The 26,064-nt window shown below is 34.3% G+C and overlaps 1 protein-coding gene across 1 annotated transcript; it reads left to right on the plus strand.

Annotated features, from left to right (window-relative positions):
• The first annotated feature begins 1,358 nt into the window (after nt 1-1,358).
• LOC110673845 (uncharacterized) lies at nt 1,359-25,229 on the plus strand. The gene is made up of 4 exons (XM_058152256.1): nt 1,359-1,456; nt 21,632-21,882; nt 23,331-23,526; nt 25,082-25,229. The coding sequence occupies exons 1-4, from the start codon at nt 1,359-1,361 to the stop codon at nt 25,227-25,229; spliced, it is 693 nt and encodes a 230-aa protein (XP_058008239.1).
• The last annotated feature ends 835 nt before the right edge of the window (nt 25,230-26,064 follow it).

The raw sequence follows: 26,064 nt of genomic DNA on the forward strand, positions 1-26,064 counted from the left end.
GAATCGAATTGAGAAGAAGTAATGAAGATAGGAACCGAAATGGGGAGAGACATAAGGGAGGTGTGAAAACGTTAAATTTGGGTGGAAATGGGAGAGGTAGAAAAGAAAATGTAAGAGAGGAATAACATGACCATGAATGGGAAGACGATCTAGATGAGGAAGGTTGAACAAAATTTAAATTTAATGAAGACCAACCATATCACTTTGGGGGTAGAGGAGTTAAGCCACCAAGGGGAAGAGGGATGAGAGGAAGAAAAGGAGGATGGGTACCTAGGGATGATGAAGTAGGGGGAAGGAGACCAAATGAGTACCATGGTGAAAGGGAGAGATTTGATAACAATGTGGGAAGTATCAAAATGAAAATTCTAACATTCTTTAACAAGAATGACCTGGATGTGTGCTTAGAATGGGAGAGGTAAGTTGACTTGATCTTTGATTGCCATAATTACACCAAGGAGAAGAAAGGTGAAATTAGCAGCCGTAGAATTTAATGACTATGTAATAGTATGGTGGGATCAAGTGCAAGCCCATAGGAGAAGAAATCAAGCTGGAGTAATCTAGAATTAGGAAGTCATAAAAGAAGTGATGAGGGATCAGTTTGTACCACCACATTATATTACAGAGTTGCATCAAAGACTCCAAAGACTAACTCAAGGTTCCAAAAGTGTGGAGGACTATCACAAAGCTATGAGGACTATCACAAAGCTATGGAGATGGCTATGATTAGGGCTAATATTGAGGAGGATGCTGAAACTACTATGGCTAGGTTTCATAGTGGGCTTAATCCAGAAATTACCAACATAGTAGAGTTACACCACTATGCGAATTTGAATGAGCCAATACAAATGGCCATGAAGCTAGAAAACAACTTAAAAAGAAGCACCTGGCTAACTCAAGATTCCAAAAGTGTGAAGGACTATCACAAAGCTATGGAGATGGCTATAATTAGGGCTAATATTGAGGAGGATGCCAAAGTTACCATGGCTAGGTTTCATAGTGGGCTTAATCCAAAAATTGCCAACATAGTAGAGTTGCACCACTATGCGAATTTGAATGAGCCAGTACAAATGACCATGAAGTTGGAAAAACAACTTAAAAAGAAGCACATGGCTAACTATGGGAGAATTGCATATTTGGCCTCTAAACCTTCATGGAAGCCGAATACTAATTCTAAGGCTAATGTTGAGAAAACTACTCCTAGTCACAATAAAGAGTGGAAGGGAAAAAAGAAATTTTAGGGGAAAGAGAAAAACACCACTTCCGTTGCTTCAAATGCCACACAAAGAAGTAGGAACGTAAAGTCTTTCAAGTGTTTAAGGAATGGGCACATTACTTCCCAATGCCCTAATAAGAGAGTAATGATCCTTACTAATGACGGAGAGTTGGAGAGTGAGGAAGAGAGAGAGGAAGTGCAAGATGAGGATGATGATGATGAAGGTGATTATGGAGCCAAGGGGTATGATGCTAGTGTTCTTATGACCATGCGCTTATTGACCACATAAGCAAAGGAAGAGAAAGATGAGGAGCTGTTATAAAGGAAGAACATCTTCCACACTAGGTGCAAAGTAAAGGACTTGCATTGTATTGTTATTGTGGATAGTGGAAGTTGCTGTAATGCAACTAGCTCATTTATGATGGAGAAGTTAGGGCTACCCACTTTTAAGCATCCTAAACCTTATGGATTACAATGGTTGAATAATTGTGCAAAGGTGAAAGTGACCAAGTAATGTATTGTTCCATTCACCGTAGGTAAATATCATGATGAGGTCTATTGTGATGTGATACCTATGCAAGTTACACATTTGCTACTTGGGAGACCATGGCTGTTTAATAGAGATGCTAGTATAGAAGGCCAAAACAACATCATTACCTTTATGAAGAATGGCCGAAAGGTCACCTTGCTGCCATTAACACCTTCCCAAGCTCATCAAGACCAAATGAACATTATGAAGTCCATAAGTGAGGCAAAAATGAGTGTGAGTCAAAATAAAGGAGAGGCCAAGCCATCTAGTGGTAAAATGAGAGATGAGGGAGAGAGAAAACATAAGAAGAAAAATCCCAAGAAGGAGGGACAAGGCTCCGTGGAAAAGGAAAGCAAAGAGAGAAAAGTGAGTTTGTATGCTAAGGGGAAAGAGGTAAGAGAATCTTTGTGTGTGGGGAGGCCATTATTTTTGCTAATGTATAAAGAAAATTTTTTTGTCTATTTCTGATATTGACCCTTCTATTCCTAGTTTTGCTATTTCTCTTTTATGAGAATATGAAGCTGTCTTTCCAAATGAGTTGCCTCCAGGATTACCACCCATCAAAGGGATTGAGCACTAGATTGATCTTATACCTGGAGCACAAATACCAAATAGACCTGCATACAGAAGCAACCCGGAAGGAACAAAGGAGCTACAAAAGCAAGTAGAGGAGTTTCTGGATAAGGGATATGTGAGGGAAAGCATGAGTCCGTGTGCTGTGCTGGTGTTGCTAGTGGATTACAGAGCCATAAACAAAATCACTATAAAGTATACACATCCCATTCCTAGACTAGATAACATGCTTGATGAGTTACATAGTGCATGTATATTTTCCAAAATTGATTTGAAAAGTGGTTACCATTAAATTAGAATGAAAATTGGAAATGAGTGGAAAATTGCTTTCAAAACTAAATATAGTTTGTATGACTAGATGGTGATGCCATTTGGGCTTATAAATGCACCAAGTACTTTCATGCTCTTAATGAATCATGTGTTGAGATCTTTCATTAGAAAATTTATTGTTGTGTATTTTGATGATATATTGATTTATAGCAGCAACATGGATGACCATTTGCATTTTTTGAGACTTGTCTTTAATGTGTTGAGAAAAAAGAAATTGTATGCAAATGTGAAAAAAGTGTTCTTTTTGTTTGGACAAGGTTTTCTTTCTTGGTTTCATTATGAGTAATAGAGGAGTCTAGGTTGATGATGAGAAAATCAAGGCCATTAGAGATTGGCCAACTCCTAAAATTGCATCTGAAGTTAGGAGTTTTCATGGATTGGCTAGTTTTTATAGGAGATTTGTGCCTAATTTTAGTTTAATTGTTGCTCCTTTAAATGAACTTGTCAAAAAGAATGTTGCATTTGTGTGGAAGAAGAAACATGAACATGCATTTTCTGAACTTAAAGATAAATTGTGTTCTGTACCATTATTGAGCTTACCTGATTTTAATAAAACATTTAAGATTGAATGTGATGCATATGGTGTAGGGATTGGAGCAGTTCTCATGCAAGATAAATGACTAATTGCATACTTTAGTGAGAAATTGCATGGGATTGCCTTGAATTACTCTACTTATGACAAAGAGATGTATGCATTAGTTAGGGCTTTGGAAACTTGGAAACATTATTTGTGGCCTAAAGAATTTGTCATACATTCTGATTATGAATCCTTGAAGCATATTAAGAGCCAACATAAGTTGAGCAAAAGGCATGTAAAATGGATTGAATTTGTTAAGTCATTCCCATATGCAATTAAATAGAAGCAAGGAAAAGAGAATGTGATAGTTGATGCACTTTCTAAGAGACATACACTTTTGAACACACTTGATTCTAAATTGATTAGTTTTGAACATGTTAAGGAATTGTGTGCAAATGATGAGGATTTTGCATAAGTGTATATTGCATGTAAGCATGGTGCATTTAAAAAGTTCTTTAGGCATGATGGATACTTCTTTAGGGAAAATAAATTATGTGTGCCTAGAAGCTCAATTAGAGACTTGCTTGTGATTGAATCACATAGAGGTGGGTTTATGGGGCATTTTAGCATTGCAAAAACACTAGACATCCTTAGGAAACACTTCTTTTGGCCACACATAAGAAGAGATGTTGAGAGAGTGTGTGCAAGTTGTGAGACATGTAAGAAGGCCAAGTCTAGGGTGAAGTCAAATGGCTTATACACAACCTTACCATGCCTAAGGCACCATAGGTTGACATTTCTATGGATTTTATATTAGGATTGCCTAGGTCACAGATGGGTTATGACTCTATTTTTGTGGTAGTTGATAGATTCTCTAAGATAGCACACTTTATACCATGTAGGAAATGTGATGATGCATCTTATGTAGCTAACCTATTCTTTAGAGAGGTAGTGAATTTACATGGCTTTCCTAGAACTATTATAAGTGATAGGGATGTAAAGTTTTTAAGTCATTTTTGAAAGGTGCTTTGGGGAAAATTGGGAACTAAGTTTTTGTTCTCCACTACTTGTCATCCTCCAATGGATGGGCAAACTGAGGTAGTGAACAGAACTTTGTCTGCACTATTAAAGGTTATGATTAAGTAAAATTTGAAGTCCTGGGAGGATTGCATACCATTCATTGAGTTTGCATACAATAGGGTAGTGCATTCATTAAGTGGTTTCTCACCATTTAAATTAGTGTATGGCTTTAACCCACTAACCCCTTTGGATTTGTTACCTTTACCAATTGATGAGTTTGATAGTGTAGATGGCACAATGAAGGCCGAAATGGTCAAGAGGATATATGAACAAGCTAGGAGTCAAATTGAGGCTCAAAATGCCAAATATATTGTTAGGGCAAACAAGGGCTGAAAATCACTCACTTTTGAGAAGGGTGACCTTGTATGGGAGCACTTAAGGAAAGAGAGGTTTCCTAACCAAAGGAAATCCAAATTACAGCTAAGGAGTAATGGACCATTTAGAGTGGAGGAGAAGATTAATGATAATGCTAAAAAAATTAACCTCTAAGGTAAATATGGTGCTATTAGTAATACTTTCAATGTTTATGATTTGTCGCCTTTTCATGATGCAGATCTAAATTGAAGGTCGAATTCTTTTTAAGAAGGAGGGGATGATGAGGACATCATGGTGGACCTTGAAGCACCACAATTCAAAGGAGCCATAAAAAGGTCAAGAGCCAAAGCTTTGCAAGCACTAATCATAGAGCAAGAAGCCCTAACACATTCAGCCAGTACCATAGGGAGTCAATTGGAGTGCTTTACAATATTGCAACTACATATTCAAGGTGATCCTAGCTTGACCAAATTGAGAGGAAGCTATTTGGAGGCTTGCTGATTTGGCAAGCCATGTGGATAGTGACATGGTAGTTGGATTAGGTGGCAGCACATGTGGATGATGTGTTAGCATGCTTGTCACACCTTATCCCTTGTAAGGCATGACATGTTCCCATAGTATACCTAATGGATTATCAAACTACACCTACTGATAACCCATTAAATATACTACAAGAGATTTTAAACAAAATATAACATTTTATTTTACTTTTATATTGCAGAAAGCTGCATTGTGGTGGTTGAAACTTTAGCAAACCCAAAACTCATTTACATTTCAAGTAAACATTCATTGGAAATACTAATAAACTAAATATCACAAAAGTTACATTTTCGTAAGTCTCAAAATAAAATTTCAAATATTTACAATCCCAAAATATTTTATTAATGTAATGTTTTTTAATACAAACTGCTCAATGTTCATACATCTATACTGTAACACCCCTAAGTTCGGTAGTGCATTCTGCTGTTCCGGTGACCAGTGCTGTCCGGACAGCTAGGATGCCTAGAACTACACTTCAATATGAGTGAAGAGACATAAAATAATGAAATACAAGAAAAGAAAATACAAGAAAAACAAAGGAAAAATAATAGCAAAGAAATGTGATCAAGTTAAGCGAGTCGGGAAACCTAGCGATGGGTGACCGCACCGGGAAGTCACGGCGTGGACCGTTGACTAGTCCTGGACTGCGAGGAACCCTGGAAAACATTTTTTGGACTTAAATAGAACCTTATTGAAGAATAAATATCATTAGAAAGATCAAAGAAAAATTAAATAATTAGTACAAAGAAAAGTGAGAAATCGAAAAAAGCAGACAAAACCCGGTGTTACCGAAAAATCGGGAACGTAACCCGAACAGGGGTATTATGGTCATTTGACACCCCGAATTGTCTTTTGACCTAAATGTCCATTAAAAATAAATAATATTACACTTAGAAAATAAAATGAAAAATTAATTTAGTGGTACCTAATACAAATAGCCAAAAATGGAGTGAAAAATGTGTAAATAACACATTTAAGCTTATTATATTGTTAAATGGGTGAGTGGTCCACTAATGAATAAATTAAACATGTAATGGGGCAGGTGTAAGTCAAAAATGCCATCTGAATTCTTCATCTTCTCCAATTCTCCCAACATTGCCGAATTGAGAAAAGGATAAGTCCACCATTAACGTTTCCTTAAAGCTTCATCTAACCCTTCCATTTCACCTTCAATTACTTAGGTTCCTTCATGAAAAATGGTCTACACATCACAAGGAAGATATTGACACCAAATTTGAGAAGTTTGGTGAAGGTTTAGCAAGTTACAATTAAAGGTAAGTTTACATTTTTGAGAATTCCTTTGTTAAACTTTATGTTCATGTTATGGGTGTTAGTTTTGTGAAGGAAATTTTAAAGTTTAAATAGTTATTGAGATAGCCATTTTTGGACAGCCATGGGGTCACGCATTTAATGATTTATTATGCATATAATTGATGAGAAATAATGTTGATCATGGTGATTTAATATCCTAGTGAATTATTTCACATATATATGGTGATTTATGCACTTAGATGGGAATTGGTAAATTGTAGGGCACTTTGATGTTGAAGGACAATTTTCGGCAGCTTGGGAACACTTGAGTAAATGTATGTATTCATGGAAGTGTAGGCAGAATATTGACCTAGAAGGATTGATGGATATGTATGGAGATTGATATTGTAAAGTGTATGTAAGATTTGTAATGGTTAGGTGTGTATGTAATGGTACTTAGAACTTGTAAATGTGAATTATATTTGGTGTGTTGAGGGTAATTGTAATCTGCCCAAAGTAATGTTAGTGTAAAGTAAAATATGCTTTTGGTAATGTACCAAAACAGATTGGTAGAGAAGTAAACAAATTGCAAGGTAAATGTGTGTAATTGATGTGTGTTAAGCAAAGTAACCAAGGGCAGTATACATTTTAGCCAATAAGTTTAAATGTGTAACCTCAATTGGTATGAGACCAATTGGAGGTTGAACTAGGCACAAAATGTGCCAACTTTCATTGAGAGAACATACCAAAATTCTGCTTGCAAGGTGATGTGAAAAATGACCAATTCGGATTAGGTACACTTGAGACCTAAAAGCGACCATTTGGGCAAAGGTGAGTGTTTAGGCCATAACTCACTCAAAACAGGTCCAATTGACCTGAAATTTTAACCATGAATAGTTAAGACCCATACCTACAAGTCTTATGAGACACCAAAACCCATAAATGACCAGAAGCAAGTCAAAAAGCTTGCACAAGTTCGGGTCCAAAAACTGGCCGAACCAAAGTTGACCAAATTGACCAAAAATTTACCTAAATTGATACCAATTGACCAACAATAGTATAATGACCATAACTTGGTCTACTTAACTCGGATTGACCTAAAATTTTGCCCCGCGTGCAATAAGACATAGATCTACAAGTTTGTAGTTTTGACCGAAACCCGAAAATCGAGGGAACTAGGTCGTCTGGCTAGGTTAAACTAGTATCCCGAAATCCAGCAATTTGCAATGAAATGCAAGAAAACGCAATATACATAGAATTGAGTTTGGTAACACGTACCAACCCTAAAACCCTATCGAATGTGACATGTAAAGGACACTAAAACCTAATTTACCTAGAAAACATCGAGGGTCGGTATATTGGGTGATTAAGCAAATAAAGGTATTCAGTGAATTGTTTATCGAACATTATCGTTAGAGGCAAATTAATTTAGCACTGAAACACTTCAAATTGTGTTTCTCAGTTAACAAGGACTCAGCAAAAGGGAAAGAAATACTGAGTCAAGACCAGAAGACAGTCATCAGAGGTTTGTGCACAACGGCTATTTCTTTTGAATTTTTCAATTGAAATGAATTATGACTATTGTACATTATTGTTTTAAATTGTGTTTGTGCACAACTAGTTTTCAACTGATTTTGTTCTGAATAATATTTGATATGATAAATTGTATGTTATTGTTTTAAATTGTGTTTGTGCACAATATTTATTTCTTTTGAATTATTTTCAATTGAAATAAATTATGTCTACTTGTATGTTATTATTTTAAATTGTGGAAATGTACTTGAATGGATATTTATTGCTTAAAAAGCATTATAAATGATTTGAAACTATGAGAAACCATTTGAATGGTATTTGATGGATACTTATTGATTGAAAAGCACTGTAAATGGTTTTTGTGGAAATTGAAGTGAATTACGAATTGTGTTGCCATTTTGTGAATGAAATTATAACTTTGGAAATTTATTGGATTCTTACGGATCATTTGAATAAAATGTTTGGAATTGTTTTGACTCACAATTGGCATGACACTGATACTATGTTCCTCCTCCATTAATGGGGTGAGTGTGATTATTCCTCCCTCTTTGACTTATCAGTCTGGGGTGAGTATGATTATGTTCCTCCCTCTTGACTTCCCAGTCTGAGGTGAGTGTGGATGAGTACTCATTATTCAGCTAGCTTCCTCCCTCATTGATTTCGATTATTGGGGTGAGTATGTCTTGTCGTGGTGTACAACACGGCATATATGGAAAAATTTGTGTCATGACCTAAATTGTGTTATTGATTGGCAACATTGTATTGTTCAGTTATTTGATCGAATTGTGTTATTGATTTGCAAAACGATATTATTCAGTTATTTGATCGAATTGTGTTATTGATTTACAAAACGATATTATTCACTATTTGATCGAATTGTGTTATTGATTTGAAAAACGATAATATTCATTAATTGGATCAAATTGTGACATTGATCGGCAACACTGTGTTATTCAGTAATTTGATCAAATTGTGTATGAATTGGCAATACAGTATTCTTAAACTATTTGACTAAATTGTGTTATTATGAATTTGGATAAGTTGTGAATTGGAGTTTAAATTTCTTATGACATCCATTGTCTTGAATTTAACTATGGTTTTACGTATCCACTATTTATATGATTTATGAGTTGTGATTTAAAGTTGTATTTGGTAAATGTTGTGCACAACTGAGACATTGTCTCAAATGATAGCTTTTATTGTCGCCGCAGTAGATGCAGACAGTGGCAGCAGACTAGGCTGTTAGTACCTCTAGTGAGAGATTTTTCGGGTATAACGAGTATACCGCTTTTTGCATTTTGTACTGTAATGTATGACCACTATATGTACATATTGTTTTGGTTTGAGCAGTTGTAAATTCAAATTGTAACTTGAGGTTGTAAAATAATTATGAGTTATTTTTACTTGTAAAAATTTGTATTATATTTCCTATATCTCAGCTTTTGAAAAATCATTGTGGATTTGAGTTGAGAAATATGTTGTATTGAGAAAAATGTTGGAGTTGAGATTTGGAAAATAATTGAAGTGCTTTTTACAGGTTTTCTGAAGAACTGTTTTATCCAAAAAACAGATGGCATTCTGCCAAAATTTTTATAGAAATTCTAAATAATTCAAATGTGTTAGTTCTATCACTTCATATCAAAAAAGTTTTTAACACCTGTAAATAGTGCTCACCACTGTAAAAGAAGTAAGAAAAGTTTTTAAAATCCCTTGTAGTATATTTAATGGGTTATCAGTAGACGGAGTTGGTAATTCATTAGGTATACTACGGGATCATGTTATGCCTTACAGAGGGGTAGGATGTGACATGTTTTAGTGGTATCAGAGCAAAGTTTTTAAATTCTGTTTTCACATGTTATTTGAATATTCTTTCTTCACAGTACAACTGCTCAATATCATTGTTTGATACATACAGTACATTGCATTATAAATATGCACTAACGGGAGGAAATCTCCTTGTATTATTGTACAGGAGGTCTAGAATCCTCGCATTGACTATGGAAGAGGGTGATCGTTTAGTCGATCAATCTATAGAGGCTGAGGTGCAAAGGGATGCCCCACTGCATACATAATGTTAGTGGTTCAAGAAGACCACTCTGATCTGCAGCTTTCTGCTCGGCCGCTCAGCAGACGGCTTCAATGTTCCAGCAAATGTCTGGCAATGTGCCTACTCAAGTCCCAACACAGACACTAGTGGTACAACCACAGTCTCCTATGAGGCAGTATGATAAATTGACGAAGTATGGGGCTACAGAGTTTAAGGGGACAGTAGATCCTCTAGAAGCTGAACAATGGTTAGAGAGGATGGATAGGGTGTTCAAGAAATCAGACCGCATGCAGGAGCTCAGATTTGAATACTCAGATCTTTGCTGTGGGGATGCTTATGATCGTGTGGAAACCATTCCCCACACCGTAGAACCTGCAGTATTAACATGGAATGACTTCCTCAGGGAATTCAGGCAAAAATATGTCCCTGATGCTTATGTAGACCAGAAGCTGCAAGAGTTCCTAAGTCTGAAACAGGGGAGCAGATCAGTGGCTGAATATGAAAGGGAATTTTTCCGCCTGAGCCAGTATGCAGTAAGTCTACTTTCTACCAGTAGGGAGAGATGTAAGAGGTTTGAAACCGGCTTGAAGCCTAGTATCGACACAAGTGGTCTGGATTCAACATAACAACTTCTTCCGAACTTATTTCTCAAGCACTAGAATTAGAAAGAATTGAATCAAGCGCTCTTGAGAAAAAGAAATCGAGAAGACAGAAAAAGAGGGAAAGTCACAGTAATGAGTTCTAGTGGTCCTACCGAAAGAGGAAAAACTTTGGGGATACGACGGAGATAGTAAGAAGTCCGGTAGAGATAGATCTTTTGGACGTAAAACCACCTCGATCGGATCAAAGAAACTCAACAGAAACCCAGAATGCGCTGTCAGATCGACTTTGTGAAACTTGTGGTAAACCACATAGTGGGGTATGTTATAGAGCCGTAGGAGCATGTTTTAACTGTGGAGAGACTGGCCATTTTGCTAGGGATTGTGTAAATCCAGGTCGTTCTGGATCATTTACTACACGAAAGGGATCAACCCAAGTTTTTACCCCAAAGAGTTCACCATCAGTTAGTAGAGGCAAAGGTAGAGGTAGGGGAAGTACACCTAGAAGTCAAAGTACTGTGAATCAGCCAGAATAAGGTAATGCTTCAGCTGGAGTATACGCTATACGGCAGAGAGAAGAGGTTTAGACTTTTGGACATTATTACTGGTACTTTCTTAATTAGCAACTAAGATATATATATGTATTGTTTGACCTATAGTTTGCATACTTTTATGTTAGTGTTAGAACTACATGTTCTGTTGTTATTCCTTTACAGGGGAATAAATTTTGATGCATTAGTGATTAGTCCTTAAGATAAGGATTGTGATAATAAGTGAAATTAGTTTTGAAAGAGTTTATCGGCGAAAAGTATTTTCTAACACACCATAAATTATAAAGCTAATTAGTGAGCCTACTTAATGTAAGGCAAGAGGACGTAAAAGTAAGATGCAGCAATGGAATTGCTCTTGATAAGGGCAAGGAGGTTACGGTTAGGAATTGCTAATGGATATTGTAATCAGAATAAGATTCGAATATCAGTGAATTCAAAAAGGATAAAAGATAGGAAAAATTTGATCTATTGGGATGTATCGTAGTAACTATGCAATGTTCTTGATGTTTATACTGTAAGCTGCAGATTACAGTACTGACTTGAGATTATTGTGTAGAGCTACGTACTACCCGATAGTACACCTAGATGAGAATAGTTGCCAACGGCATCTGTTTTGGTATAGTTATGCCAGGACAGAATTTTATTGTTGGAATTAAGTTGAAAATCCTACTTAGGGATCTAAAACTTAAAAGTTAGAATATCGAAAGGTTATAGTTCAGTACAAAAAGACGTAAGTTATAGAATATTGACAGATAAAAAGAGTTATGAAAGTAGAAATTTGAACAGTTGATTCATGTGTAACAAAGAAATATTACGAATGTGAGGAAGACTATGGACTAGAATGGTCAGAGGACCAATGACTGATGAATGATTCTAACATGACCTCAAGGGTCATTCAAGAAGGAAAGTGAACCGAAATATTAGACAACACAATAGTAAGAGGAGATTAGTATTACACAAACAAATTAAACGTTGTATTAGATTGTTAAAAGTCTTATACAAATTTGAGGAAAAGAAGATTATACGATCATATAGAAAGGAGAAAATAAACGTATGACTATTGTAAGATAACTATTGGGTAAAATTTCGTGGACGAAATTTATTTTAGGGGGGGAGAATTGTAACACCCCTAAGTTCGGTAGTGCATTCTGCTGTTCCGGTGACCAGTGCTGTCCGGACAGCTAGGATGCCTAGAACTACACTTCAATATGAGTGAGGAGACATAAAATAATGAAATACAAGAAAAGAAAATACAAGAAAAACAAAGGAAAAATAATAGCAAAGAAATGTGATCAAGTTAAGCGAGTCGGGAAACCTAGCGATGGGTGACCGCACCGGGAAGTCACGGCGTGGACCGTTGACTAGTCCTGGACTGCGAGGAACCCTGGAAAACATTTTTGGACTTAAATAGAACCTTATTGAAGAATAAATATCATTAGAAAGATCAAAGAAAAATTAAATAATTAGTACAAAGAAAAGTGAGAAATCGAAAAAAGCAGACAAAACCCGGTGTTACCGAAAAATCGGGAACGTAACCCGAACAGGGGTATTATGGTCATTTGACACCCCGAATTGTCTTTTGACCTAAATGTCCATTAAAAATAAATAATATTACACTTAGAAAATAAAATGAAAAATTAATTTAGTGGTACCTAATACAAATAGCCAAAAATGGAGTGAAAAATGTGTAAATAACACATTTAAGCTTATTATATTATTAAATGGGTGAGTGGTCCACTAATGAATAAATTAAACATGTAATGGGGCAGGTGTAAGTCAAAAATGCCATCTGAATTCTTCATCTTCTCCAATTCTCCCAACATTGCCGAATTGAGAAAAGGATAAGTCCACCATTAACGTTTCCTTAAAGCTTCATCTAACCCTTCCATTTCACCTTCAATTACTTAGGTTCCTTCATGAAAAATGGTCTACACATCACAAGGAAGATATTGACACCAAATTTGAGAAGTTTGGTGAAGGTTTAGCAAGTTACAATTAAAGGTAAGTTTACATTTTTGAGAATTCCTTTGTTAAACTTTATGTTCATGTTATGGGTGTTAGTTTTGTGAAGGAAATTTTAAAGTTTAAATAGTTATTGAGATAGCCATTTTTGGACAGCCATGGGGTCACGCATTTAATGATTTATTATGCATATAATTGATGAGAAATAATGTTGATCATGGTGATTTAATATCCTAGTGAATTATTTCACATATATATGGTGATTTATGCACTTGGATGGGAATTGGTAAATTGTAGGGCACTTTGATGTTGAAGGACAATTTTCGGCAGCTTGGGAACACTTGAGTAAATGTATGTATTCATGGAAGTGTAGGCAGAATATTGACCTAGAAGGATTGATGGATATGTATGGAGATTGATATTGTAAAGTGTATGTAAGATTTGTAATGGTTAGGTGTGTATGTAATGGTACTTAGAACTTGTAAATGTGAATTATATTTGGTGTGTTGAGGGTAATTGTAATCTGCCCAAAGTAATGTTAGTGTAAAGTAGAATATGCTTTTGGTAATGTACCAAAACAGATTGGTAGAGAAGTAAACAAATTGCAAGGTAAATGTGTGTAATTGATGTGTGTTAAGCAAAGTAACCAAGGGCAGTATACATTTTAGCCAATAAGTTTAAATGTGTAACCTCAATTGGTATGAGACCAATTGGAGGTTGAACTAGGCACAAAATGTGCCAACTTTCATTGAGAGAACATACCAAAATTCTGCTTGCAAGGTGATGTGAAAAATGACCAATTCGGATTAGGTACACTTGAGACCTAAAAACTGACCATTTGGGCAGCAGTGAGTGTTTAGGCCATAACTCACTCAAAACAGGTCCAATTGACCTGAAATTTTAACCATGAATAGTTAAGACCCATACCTACAAGTCTTATGAGACACCAAAACCCATAAATGACCAGAAGCAAGTCAAAAAGCTTGCACAAGTTCGGGTCCAAAAACTGGCCGAACCAAAGTTGACCAAATTGACCAAAAATTTACCTAAATTGATACCAATTGACCAACAATAGTATAATGACCATAACTTGGTCTACTTAACTCGGATTGACCTAAAATTTTGCCCCGCGTGCAATAAGACATAGATCTACAAGTTTATAGTTTTGACCGAAACCCGAAAATCGAGGGAACTAGGTTGTCTGGCTAGGTTAAACTAGTATCCCGAAATCCAGCAATTTGCAATGAAATGCAAGAAAACGCAATATACATAGAATTGAGTTTGGTAACACGTACCAACCCTAAAACCCTATCGAATGTGACATGTAAAGGACACTAAAACCTAATTTACCTAGAAAACATCGAGGGTCGGTATATTGGGTGATTAAGCAAATAAAGGTATTCATTGTATTGTTTATCGAACATTATCGTTAGAGGCAAATTAATTTAGCACTGAAACACTTCAAATTGTGTTTCTCAGTTAACAAGGACTCAGCAAAAGGGAAAGAAATACTGAGTCAAGACCAGAAGACAGTCATCAGAGGTTTGTGCACAACGGCTATTTCTTTTGAATTTTTCAATTGAAATGAATTATGACTATTGTACATTATTGTTTTAAATTGTGTTTGTGCATAACTAGTTTTCAACTGATTTTGTTCTGAATAATATTTGATATGATAAATTGTATGTTATTGTTTTAAATTGTGTTTGTGCACAATATTTATTTCTTTTGAATTATTTTCAATTGAAATAAATTATGTCTACTTGTATGTTATTATTTTAAATTGTGGAAATGTACTTGAATGGATATTTATTGCTTAAAAAGCATTATAAATGATTTGAAACTATGAGAAACCATTTGAATGGTATTTGATGGATACTTATTGATTGAAAAGCACTGTAAATGGTTTTTGTGGAAATTGAAGTGAATTACGAATTGTGTTGCCATTTTGTGAATGAAATTATAACTTTGGAAATTTATTGGATTCTTACGGATCATTTGAATAAAATGTTTGGAATTGTTTTGACTCACAATTGGCATGACACTGATACTATGTTCCTCCTCCATTAATGGGGTGAGTGTGATTATTCCTCCCTCTTTGACTTATCAGTCTGGGGTGAGTATGATTATGTTCCTCCCTCTTGACTTCCCAGTCTGAGGTGAGTGTGGATGAGTACTCATTATTCAGCTAGCTTCCTCCCTCATTGATTTCGATTATTGGGGTGAGTATGTCTTGTCGTGGTGTACAACACGGCATATATGGAAAAATTTGTGTCATGACCTAAATTGTGTTATTGATTGGCAACATTGTATTGTTCAGTTATTTGATCGAATTGTGTTATTGATTTGCAAAACGATATTATTCAGTTATTTGATCGAATTGTGTTATTGATTTACAAAACGATATTATTCAGCTATTTGATCGAATTGTGTTATTGATTTGCAAAACGATATTATTCAGTTATTTGATCAAATTGTGACATTGATCGGCAACACTGTGTTATTCAGTAATTTGATCAAATTGTGTATGAATTGGCATTTCAGTATTCTTAAACTATTTGACTAAATTGTGTTATTATGAATTTGGATAAGTTGTGAATTGGAGTTTAAATTTCTTATGACATCCATTGTCTTGAATTTAACTATGGTTTTACGTATCCACTATTTATATGATTTATGAGTTGTGATTTAAAGTTGTATTTGGTAAATGTTGTACTGCTGAGACATTGTCTCGTGATAGCTTTATTCTTTGTCGCAGGTAGACAGACAGACAGGGCAGCAGACTAGGCTGTTAGTACCTCTAGTGAGAGATTTTTCGGGTATAACGAGTATACCGCTTTTTGCATTTTGTACTGTAATGTATGACCACTATATGTACATATTGTTTTGGTTTGAGCAGTTGTAAATTCAAATTGTAACTTGAGGTTGTAAAATAATTATGAGTTATTTTTACTTGTAAAAATTTGTATTATATTTCCTATATCTCAGCTTTTGAAAAATCATTGTGGATTTGATTTGAGAAATATGTTGTATTGAGAAAAATGTTGGAGTTGAGATTTGGAAAATAATTGAAGTGCTTTTTACAGGTTTTCTGAAGAACTGTTTTATCCAAAAAACAGATGGCATTCTGCCAAAATTTTTATAGAAATTCCAAATAATTCAAATGTGTTAGTTCTATCACTTCATATCAAAAAAGTTTTTAACACCTGTAAATAGTGCTCACCACTGTAAAAGAAGTAAGAAAAGTTTTTAAAATCCCTTGTAGTATATTTAATGGGTTATCAGTAGACGGAGTTGGTAATTCATTAGGTATACTACGGGATCATGTTATGCCTTACAGAGGGGTAGGGTGTGACATATACATATAGCTACAAAATACATCAAAAGGAAATTACAGGGGTATACCTACTGTATATATCCACAGTCAATGCAAAATGATGCTTCCAAGTCTCTCACTTGGTAGCCTTCTCCTTTCCTTTACCTACGATAGCATAAATAAGCTATCGCTGAATATATCACTCAGCAGTGCACAACTAATAACTTTAAAACTTAAAATAAAGTACAACTTGTTAAAACATAATAAATCATATTTTCTATAAGCATGAAAACATCACAATAGTTCTAAGTCCATAAGTACAAATGAGAAATTGTACTTCACAAATCACAATTCACAAAGTATAAGTATTGCCAACATCAACACACAATTTAGGTCATGACACAAAATTTCACAATCAATGCCGTGTTGTACACCACGACAAAGCAAATCAACCTCACTAATCGTTATTAATGAGGGAAGGGCTAGCTAGCTAATGAATACTCATATAGTCTCACCCCACTAACCTTTATTAATAGAGGACATAATCATAATCAAATATCAAACCCCAAGTAGCCGTTACTATAGGGAGTTCCGAAAGGGACTGTTATACTAACTGTGGTTTTAAAATAATTTTCAAAAGTTTCTCGATCAACAATTATATTTGCAAATCAATAAATACATTCAAATCATCATAAGACCCTTATAGAGGTGGCAATACATAAATTTCTCAAATGTAGGAGAAAACCATATTTCATTCAAAATAAACTCATTCAAATCAATTTACAAGGTTAAAACAAAGAAAAAGATTAGTTGTGCACAAACCTTCAATAATTCTCCTTTCTCGTTACTTACTTCTCCTTGTCTATCCCAACTTCTTTTACTACTAAAAACACACAAATAGAATGTCTCAATACTCATCTCAATTGCTGCCAAGTACTCATTACATGAATGTCTAATGCATTCCAAGTTAGCTTTATAAATTTTAAAGAGTTTTAGATTTTGGACAGCTTGGTGCCCCAATATTAGAACCAAATTTTTACCTAGTTCCCTTCAAAATTTAATGAGGTGTTCCTCATGAAAACTGTTTCTCCTTGTCTATCCCAACTTTTTTCACTACTAAAAACACACAAATAGAATACCTCAATACTCATCTCAATTGCTGCCAAGTACTCATTACATGAATGTCTAATGCATTCCAAGTTAGCTTTGTAAATTTTAAAGAGTTTTAGATTTTGGACAGCTTGGTGCCCCAATATTTGAACCAAATTTTTACCTAGTTCCCTTCAAAATTTGATGAGGTGTTCCTCATGAAAACTGTTTCTCTAGGTCTCAAATTTATTTTCCTTTTTGAATCACTTAATTTGGAGTTATATAGCTCAAGTTATGATTAAATCAATAGTTACTGTTCACATGGGTAGATTCTGGCAGATTTATTGACCCAATTTTGCTCAGTAATTTGATGAGTTAAGTTCATAATTTGGCCTTAAGTTCTTCACATGTAATGTTCTAATATGTTTCAGATTTCCATCGGTTTAAGGATCACCTAAATTGGAGTTTTCTAGAGTGAGTTATGATAGTTCAAAGTTTACTATTCACGTACTAATTCTGCAGCTTCTAGGTTCTAGCAGATTGATTGAACCAATTTTGCTCAGCAATTTGATCAGGTTAAGTTCATAATTTGGTCTTAAGTTCTTCATATGAAATGTTCTACTATATTTCAGGTTTCCATCGATTCAAGAATCGCCTAAATTTGAGTTTTCTAAAGAGAGTTATGATAATGCAAATTTTACTATTCACGTGGTCATACTACCAGTGTCCAGAATTCCACCTCCAGGTTCAAGGCTCATTTAGGATAGCTTATGGTCATTTTTCTGATTAGGGTATCTTCATGAAAATTCTAGCCCTATGTCTTAAGTTTTATTTCCAATTAGTTTTACACCAATTGGAGTTGTGTAGCTCAACTTATGGCTATCTAAATATGTTGGACTCAAAGTTCAAAAATTTCAGCAACTTATCCCTTTTTAATTCCCTTAACTCCTCCCACCGACCAACTTTAACACATGGTCAAACTATCTCAAATGATCACTAATTGACCTTAACTACCTCATTTGAGTATCATATCAGCAAGTTCCCAAATTTTCATGCAAAATCCTAACCTCCATATTCACATTTCATGCAACTTATATGAAATTAACATATACACATCTAATACCATTTCTAAGCAATTTTAATATCAATTACTTATCATACTCTCATACATCAAGGCAGCCAAATTTTACCTTCCCTAAATACTTATCATTTTATTAGAATTTCATGGAAATTTAACTCAATTCCACATGCTTTAAATGATGAAAGAAGAGAGCTAACTAGCACTTCACTCACCAACATGAAATCAAATTTAATTCACCCCAAATGACTATAATTTGACATTAATACATCCTTAGCACTTCACTTTCCAAAACTCTAAAATTTTTCAAAACCCTAGTTTGCAATTTTCCCAATTCATACCATTTCATTACTTCCATTCATCTTATAAATGTTAATTCACCCTCAAGGCAACTCAAATGACCATAATTAGGTCATATAAACCTCAATTGCATAGCACTACATAAAAGTCCTAATTTCCCATGAACCCTAATATTTCATTTTCTAATTTATGAAATTCTCATAAAATTTTACTACCCCAAACATGTATATTACTTCAATTAAACTTGAATTCATCATCAATTTAGCTAAAACACATCAAACCCTAAGTTTTCCCAAAGTGGACCAAAATTTCATGGTGTAAATTTCAATCAACAATTCTTTCATTTTTCATGTTATTTTCACTAGTTCAACCCTAATTCCATGAGCATAAGCTAATTTAGGTTAGAAGGGAGACTTACCTCTAATTGAGCTTTTCAAATCTTCAATTTCTCTTCCAAATCTCTTATTTTTCTTGCTTAAATCCTTCAATCAAAGAGCACTTTATTGTTTTCTACTAATTAGGTGGAAAACCCATGGATAAAAGGTGGAAAATCAAGGGTTGAGAGGGATTGTTGATGGTGGATTGAAGAAAAAAGAGAGATGGTGTGGGAGAGGGTAGCGGCACATGAAGGAAAGAAGAAGGGAAATGACTTTTTTTTTAATTTTAGTTAATTATCTTGTCTCTTATATATTTATCCTTAAAAATTAGTTTATTTAAATTAAAATTTTAATTGTGTCATAAAGGTAATTAAACTTAAGTTTTTATTTATTTTCTTTTCTTTTTACATTTACACTTAATTTTTTCTCAAAATTTCTTCATAATTTAATATATTATTTTCATTTAATTAAATTGACATTGTGGTAAAAAATCAACTCTTGAAGTGAATTGACCAAAATGCCCCTCATTAGATCATAATCCTTCTTTTTCATAATATCTGATGAGTCCTTAGGTCTTTGGTTCACTTAAATTTTTATTGTATCTATCTCTATTAATTTTCCTTTTATTTTTGATCCTCAAAGTGTTTTTGAATAGTACTAGTTACAAACAAAAAATGGTACTATTTAGAGCTCGGAGGTTTGGAGTGTTACAATGCTCACCTACCACTTTGGTTCAAGTCATTATCCATTGTACAAGTGATAAGTGGGAGATGTCATTATCCAACCTTTTTGCATTTTTAGTAAACGCTAAAGTTTCAAATCTAGTTACAAGACAATGGCAGACTTTGGGAGAATAAATCTAATTTTGGAGGCCTTCCTTCTATAGCTAAGTCATTCAAACATTTAAGGAAATGTGTTGTGTAATAACCAACCAAGCATGGACCATTCGGTATTTATCATGCTTGGCCAAACAGCTATATAAACTCTTTTTTTTTTTCATTTTGCTGGGGCAGATAAGATTTTATGTTTTTAGAACTTCATTAGAGAGAGTTTGTAAGAGCTTAAGCTTAAATACTCTTAAGTGATGTTATGTTCTTAGCAAAGTTCTACCTAGAACTTAGATTCAATACAAGTTTGTCACTTGTATTGTCTTAAGCATATACTTGAGATTACTTGGCACAAGTTGCCATTTTGTTTCAAGTGCTTTGACTCTTCGTAATCTGTTTTTGTTAATTAATATATTCAAGGTTTCTTTTCTCCAAATTAGTGTTATGGTTTATTTGGTTATGTTTAAGTGAGTTTGAGTTGCTGGAGTCAGTTTTGATTGCTAGAATAGATCCTTTATGCTTGGCTAAACCTAACATATCCATCCTTAGTGATTTAGCTAGGTTTTCGTCACTTCTCCTTTTCTGTCATGATGAAACCCAAGGACTAACAATGATGGAAGATAGTAATGCTTTGTCTTTCTCCCTTGTTGCTATGGCAACTGACTCTCTCTCTAGACCACTTTATCTCGTTTCCTTTACCATTGTGGAATGTCTATTTTGTTGTTGAACAATGTTTTGGGTTAGGTTTTAACATAGTATGATAGGGTAAGCTTGGATTATGGTTCAATTATTTAAGTAACCATGGTTTGCTAATTTGCATCCATTTGTTTTAAAAAATATCCAAGTATCATGACAAAGTGGCATTAATCAAACTTGAATTAGAGGTTATATTACAATGTGACAATTAATAAAGATTCAGCTATAAAACATTAAAAAAAAATTGATTACAATCCTGAAAAACCTAAAAATTTTCAACTTTTTTTTTTTATCAAATAGGCAATTAGAAATAATAAATTTGAAAAAAAAAGCTAAAATATTGTATTAAATTAGTAATTAGACATAAAAATATATATATATATATAGAAAAACTTATGGTTTAAAGCCATTTCGACACGGGAGCTAGACATTGAACTAGGAAGTTGGAAATGGCTATTCTGGCGGGAAATCTGGCATCCAAAATCTCGTTTCGTCTTCAATGTTGCGTCTTTTCTGTCCCCTTGTAAGATCTCTCCCTTAATTTGGCTTCACACTTTCTTACCCTTTATTTAGTTGCTGAGAAAATGAAGGAAAAGAAAAGAAAATTCAAAATTTCATATTTTGAACGATTCGCCCCCTTTACTGCTTGAAGGAAAATATTGGAACTTAGTTGCCTGTTTCTAAGAGTTAAAGCTTATAGTTTTTCAATCGATTTTTTGTAAAAAAAAAAAAAAAATTAGGGCATTGATTCTGTGGAGTTCGAATATATTTTAATTCATAATGGTTTTAGTAATCAACTGTTGTTTCAGAATTTAGAGCTTCAATATATTCACAATGATTGTGTGAAATTTTTTTTTTTAGATATGAAATTTTACATTCGTTGTAGTAATGAAGTATTGAATTTTTAGGGTAAAGAGAAGCACAGTAATTCTGTGTTTGAAAGGCAGAGAACATAGCAGCTCATCAGTTCCAGTTAGATATATTCCTAAGAATTCTTCAAAAGTTAATGAACTTGAGAAATCATTACCTGCAAAGGGTTCTGAAAAGAGGGTATTTGATAAAAATTTGAATGGTTTCGGAAGAACTTCCAATCTGAATGAGGATACTCAAAATGGAAAGCAAACGTACAAGAAGGGTTTTTTACTTGATCCACAACAAGGTAATTGTCCTTCTCAAAGGCTACTGATGTTTTGGCATGTTCGGTGTGGCTTACTTGAATTTTGAGTTATAGTAATGATTTGGAAAGTTTATATGCATATGAGAATAAGTTCATGAATGAACTTCTGGCTGTTATATTCACCATTTGTTCAAAAACGAGGAGAACTGAAGGGACAATGGTTTAATACACCCACCAATGACCAGCAACACATGCTTCAATTAGCAGAGACTTCCAAAAATCTTTCTTTTTTCTTGTTATCTTGTTAGATTTAGTTTACTTTAAATATTGACGCGTTCAATAGGTTCTTAGGCTTCTACAGATAACTTCATGCTCTATTTTCCTCCATTTTCTCACAATTATGGACCTTGAGTGGTAATATAACTATAGAGTCACTTTTGGATGCAAAAGAATGAGACACTTTTACCAGTGCTGTTTTGTATGGGAATATTAGACAATGTTAGTCCGAAGTAAAAGTATTGGTGCTTTGGAAGTCATGAGTGAACTAGTACAATCTTGCAATCTTGTGATTCATGCTAGATTGAATTCATGCATAAAATCAAAGCAAGGTGGGATATGTTAAAAATTGTAAGACAACTCAGTGGGATTGTGACAGTCAAGTGTCTACTTATTCCCAAAATTAGCGTAAGCAAAAAAAAAAAAAAAGAAAAAGCATTCAAGAAAATATTCAATACATGCCTGTCAAAAATATTACAAGAGAGTTGTATTTCTTGACTTTTCTTGCTGCAGGTCTTGGACAGATATATGCATTGCTTATCAAGTTATTATCTCACTTGCATTGATGAGTTGTCGGGGATTTCCGTTGCTACTTGATCTCTATTGCTTTTATCAATATAGACAACCTGCTGAAACTTTGTTGTTTCAGTTTGAATGGGTTCTCATGCATGTCCAAAGCTATGGTAGCCTTGGGCTTAGCCTAGAATTATGGTCCAATTGAGAAATATATTGAGAAATATAGCCTTTGTCATGCTATTATCTCAGTGGAAGCCAGATCATGTGGTTATCTTGGAGATGCCTGTAACCATTTATTCATTTATGCAATATAAATATGAGCCCTTAATGATACCTCAAACCATATATTTTGAAAATATGGAAGTATCATATTTTGTTTGAAAAACAAAGAATCTAATTAAAGATACAAATGAGACTTTTTTATGTGAATGCTTCTTTTCAAGATTATATTTTGCATATTTGTTTTTGGATTTTTAAAATTATATCTCTACTTTTGGGAAGTTATTGTATGGAGTTCACAAATCTACCACTTCACTAGTCAAAACTTTGATTTGATTTTTGAATCTTGTTCTGATCCTAGATTAAAATGCAATTTTGCAAACTTCATTAATTTGTATTTTTTGATTGCATCCTTTCATTAAGTGCCACTGTTCTTTCTTTATACTTATCAGTCAAATAGAATGCTCCAAAAATTGCAGCATTTTCAGGTTTAAAAGAAGAAATCAATCATGATGCAAAGGTAAAGCTGATACACTGTGAACTCATGGAAGAGCCTAAGGAGGTGATTATGGAGACAGCAATTGAACATGAAAGTGTTACTTCTAAAATGAATGTGCAAGCAGGTAAAACTATGCTAGATGCTGAGAAGATGGCTATTGAAATTCTTGCTACAAGGTTAGAACTTAGTATTCCATTAATTAGTTACTTCTGTTTATTGAATCTTTGACATAATATTGAGCTAAACAGCCAATAATTTTAGTTTTGAACATACAGTTGAGTATTAGTTGGTTTGGTTTGGTTTAGCTTAGTTTGAAATTAAACTAAATTAAAAGAACTGAAAAATTTTTAAGGGAAAACTGAACCAAACTGAATTATGAATCAAACCAAAAATAAGACCAAAATAATTCAATTTGATTTGGTTTGATTCTTTGGTCTTTTAGTAAAATATATTTTTATTTTTTATAAAAATATATAGAGGATTAGGTTTAGTTATGCTATTATTATTATTATTATTAAAAAAATAGAATTTGTATTGGAAAAATGATGATTTGGTTGGTTTTAGATTTGAAACGCATAGTGTTCACCCCTACTTACCATGCAAAAAATATGCAACTTTGTGATATTTGCTATTTGTCATGAACATTCAACATCAATACAGTTTGGACATTAGTTTGGTATGCTCTTTGAATAACTTATGGCTTGTTTGGTTCAGTGACTGTGGTAAATTGTTGGCAGTCAAATGCTAGTGATCCAATATTAGCCATCAAAGGCCTATGATTAGAGGTTGAAAAGCTGACAGCTAGAAATGTCAGCATTTAGGGCTACAATTATAATTTTGAACACTTGACTGTTGACTTCTGAAAGTTACTCCAAAAGTTATATTTACTAAACACCCCAAGTTTGCAGTTGGGAGCCTAAAAGCCAAAGTTTGGTCTGGCTTTGGCTCCCAACTGCTAAATTAAACAAGCACTTAGTTCATTATTTTGAAGCTTATAGTTATTAGAACCAAGGGATTATTGTATCTCTAAGGCTACGTTTGGTAGAGCGTAATGTAATATAATATAATCAATTATGTAATGTAATCAAAGTTGTAATGTAATTATCATTACATTCTTATGTTTAGTTGCAAGATAAAAATATAAGTAATTTAATATAATGATAATTTTAATTTTAATATTTAATATATTTATATTATTAATAATAAGTGGTAATAGCTGGAATGATTGGTGGTCAAGTGGTAGTGGTGGCGATAACAACAATTAGGTAGTGGTGGTGGCAAGGTGAGGTAGCGTTGTTGGTTGTGGCCAGGCGGTGGTAGAGGTGACAGTGAATAAGTGGTGATAGCGGTGGTAGTAATAGGATGGTGGTGGTAGTGGTAATGGTTGTGATGACAAAGGTGGGGATAGGGTGATAGTGGTAGCGTGTCACGTATTAAAGGAAGAAATATAGGAATCAAATGTAATGAGAACAAGTGTAATTCTAGAAGTTTTAGAAGAGTGTAGAAGGGATTAGGTTGGCGGCAACAGTTAAGGGAGAGCAGTAACTGAGCATAAATACTCAGTGTAGCTATATTGTAATTCATTCCAAAAATTTATCAAGAACATAGCCTCTTCTCCTATTCTATTCTCTCTAACTCTTTAATCTCTCTATCTTCTCTCTTTTATCTCCATTTCTCTATTCTACTACATTCATCTTTGTTAGGGACTTATAACTCTAACATTGGTATCAGAGACTTTGCATCCAAGAAATCAGTGGGCAACTGGTTTTTAGCTGATGCAATTATGACCAGATCTGCTGTAGTGAGTCAGGAGATGGTTAGGATTGCAGAAGTGGAGGAACAAATGAGGAATCTGCTGGAGGCTACTCAGGAATGTTGATGAATTGAAGGATTTCAAGAAAGAAATGAAGGAAGAATTAAACAAGTCTTCTTTGAATAATAATGTTATTCTGGAAGAATTGCGAGCCCTCATAGTCACTCATGTTGTGGAGAACAACAAGGGAAGCAGTAGCTCAAGTGAAGGGGGTAGCAGAGTCGAAAATAAGGGATTACCAACCAACCCTGTAGTTCCAACAACACTTGTAATTCAGTCAGTCCCTGTAATCCGGTCAGTTCCTATGGATAATAGGGGGTTGTTACCTAACCCTAACATAGAAGGTATGTCTCAATTGTTGCCTAAGATTGAGTTAGTTACTTTGGAAGGTAAAGAACTTAGGGCGTGGTTGAGGAAGTGTGTGAAGTATTTTGAGGTGTATAAGGTGCGTAAGGATTAAAGGAAGCAATTAGTAAGCCTTTCCATAATTGGGATAAGGGGAAAATCATTCTTGGGAACAATTTAAGAGGGCAATGTTATGTATCAAATCTGCACTTAATCCAGAAACAGAGAAAGGAAGCTAGAAAGAGACTTGGTTGAGAAAAGAATTAGAAAGGGGGGGAAATTTAGAGAGAATATAGAGAAGAAGAGAGATAACTCTTTGCATTTGATTCTTGAATGAGAAATACAAATACTTTTCCTACATTTTATACCCAGTCCCCCCTTTGAACTGTCACAGACCACTCAACTTGTCACACCTTACCCCTCTGTAAGGCATAACATGATCCCGTAGAATACCTAATGAACTACCGAACTTCACCTACCGATAACTCATTAAGTACCCTACAAGGGATTTTAAAACAATTTTCTTATCTTTGACAAGTGGTGAGCATTTCAAATA

This window comes from Hevea brasiliensis, chromosome 9 (assembly GCF_030052815.1).
Source record: "Hevea brasiliensis isolate MT/VB/25A 57/8 chromosome 9, ASM3005281v1, whole genome shotgun sequence".
Taxonomy (NCBI): domain Eukaryota; kingdom Viridiplantae; phylum Streptophyta; class Magnoliopsida; order Malpighiales; family Euphorbiaceae; genus Hevea; species Hevea brasiliensis.

Bases quoted from the DNA above. Each gene is read 5' to 3' on its own strand.
- LOC110673845 (XM_058152256.1), top strand. From the start codon at position 1,359: ATGATCCTTACTAATGACGGAGAGTTGGAGAGTGAGGAAGAGAGAGAG. The intron at 1,457-21,631 runs GTATGATGCTAG...TTGAATTTTTAG, and splicing joins GGTGATTATGGAGCCAAGGG to GGTAAAGAGAAGCACAGTAA. The intron at 21,883-23,330 runs GTAATTGTCCTT...CAAAAATTGCAG, and splicing joins TTTACTTGATCCACAACAAG to CATTTTCAGGTTTAAAAGAA.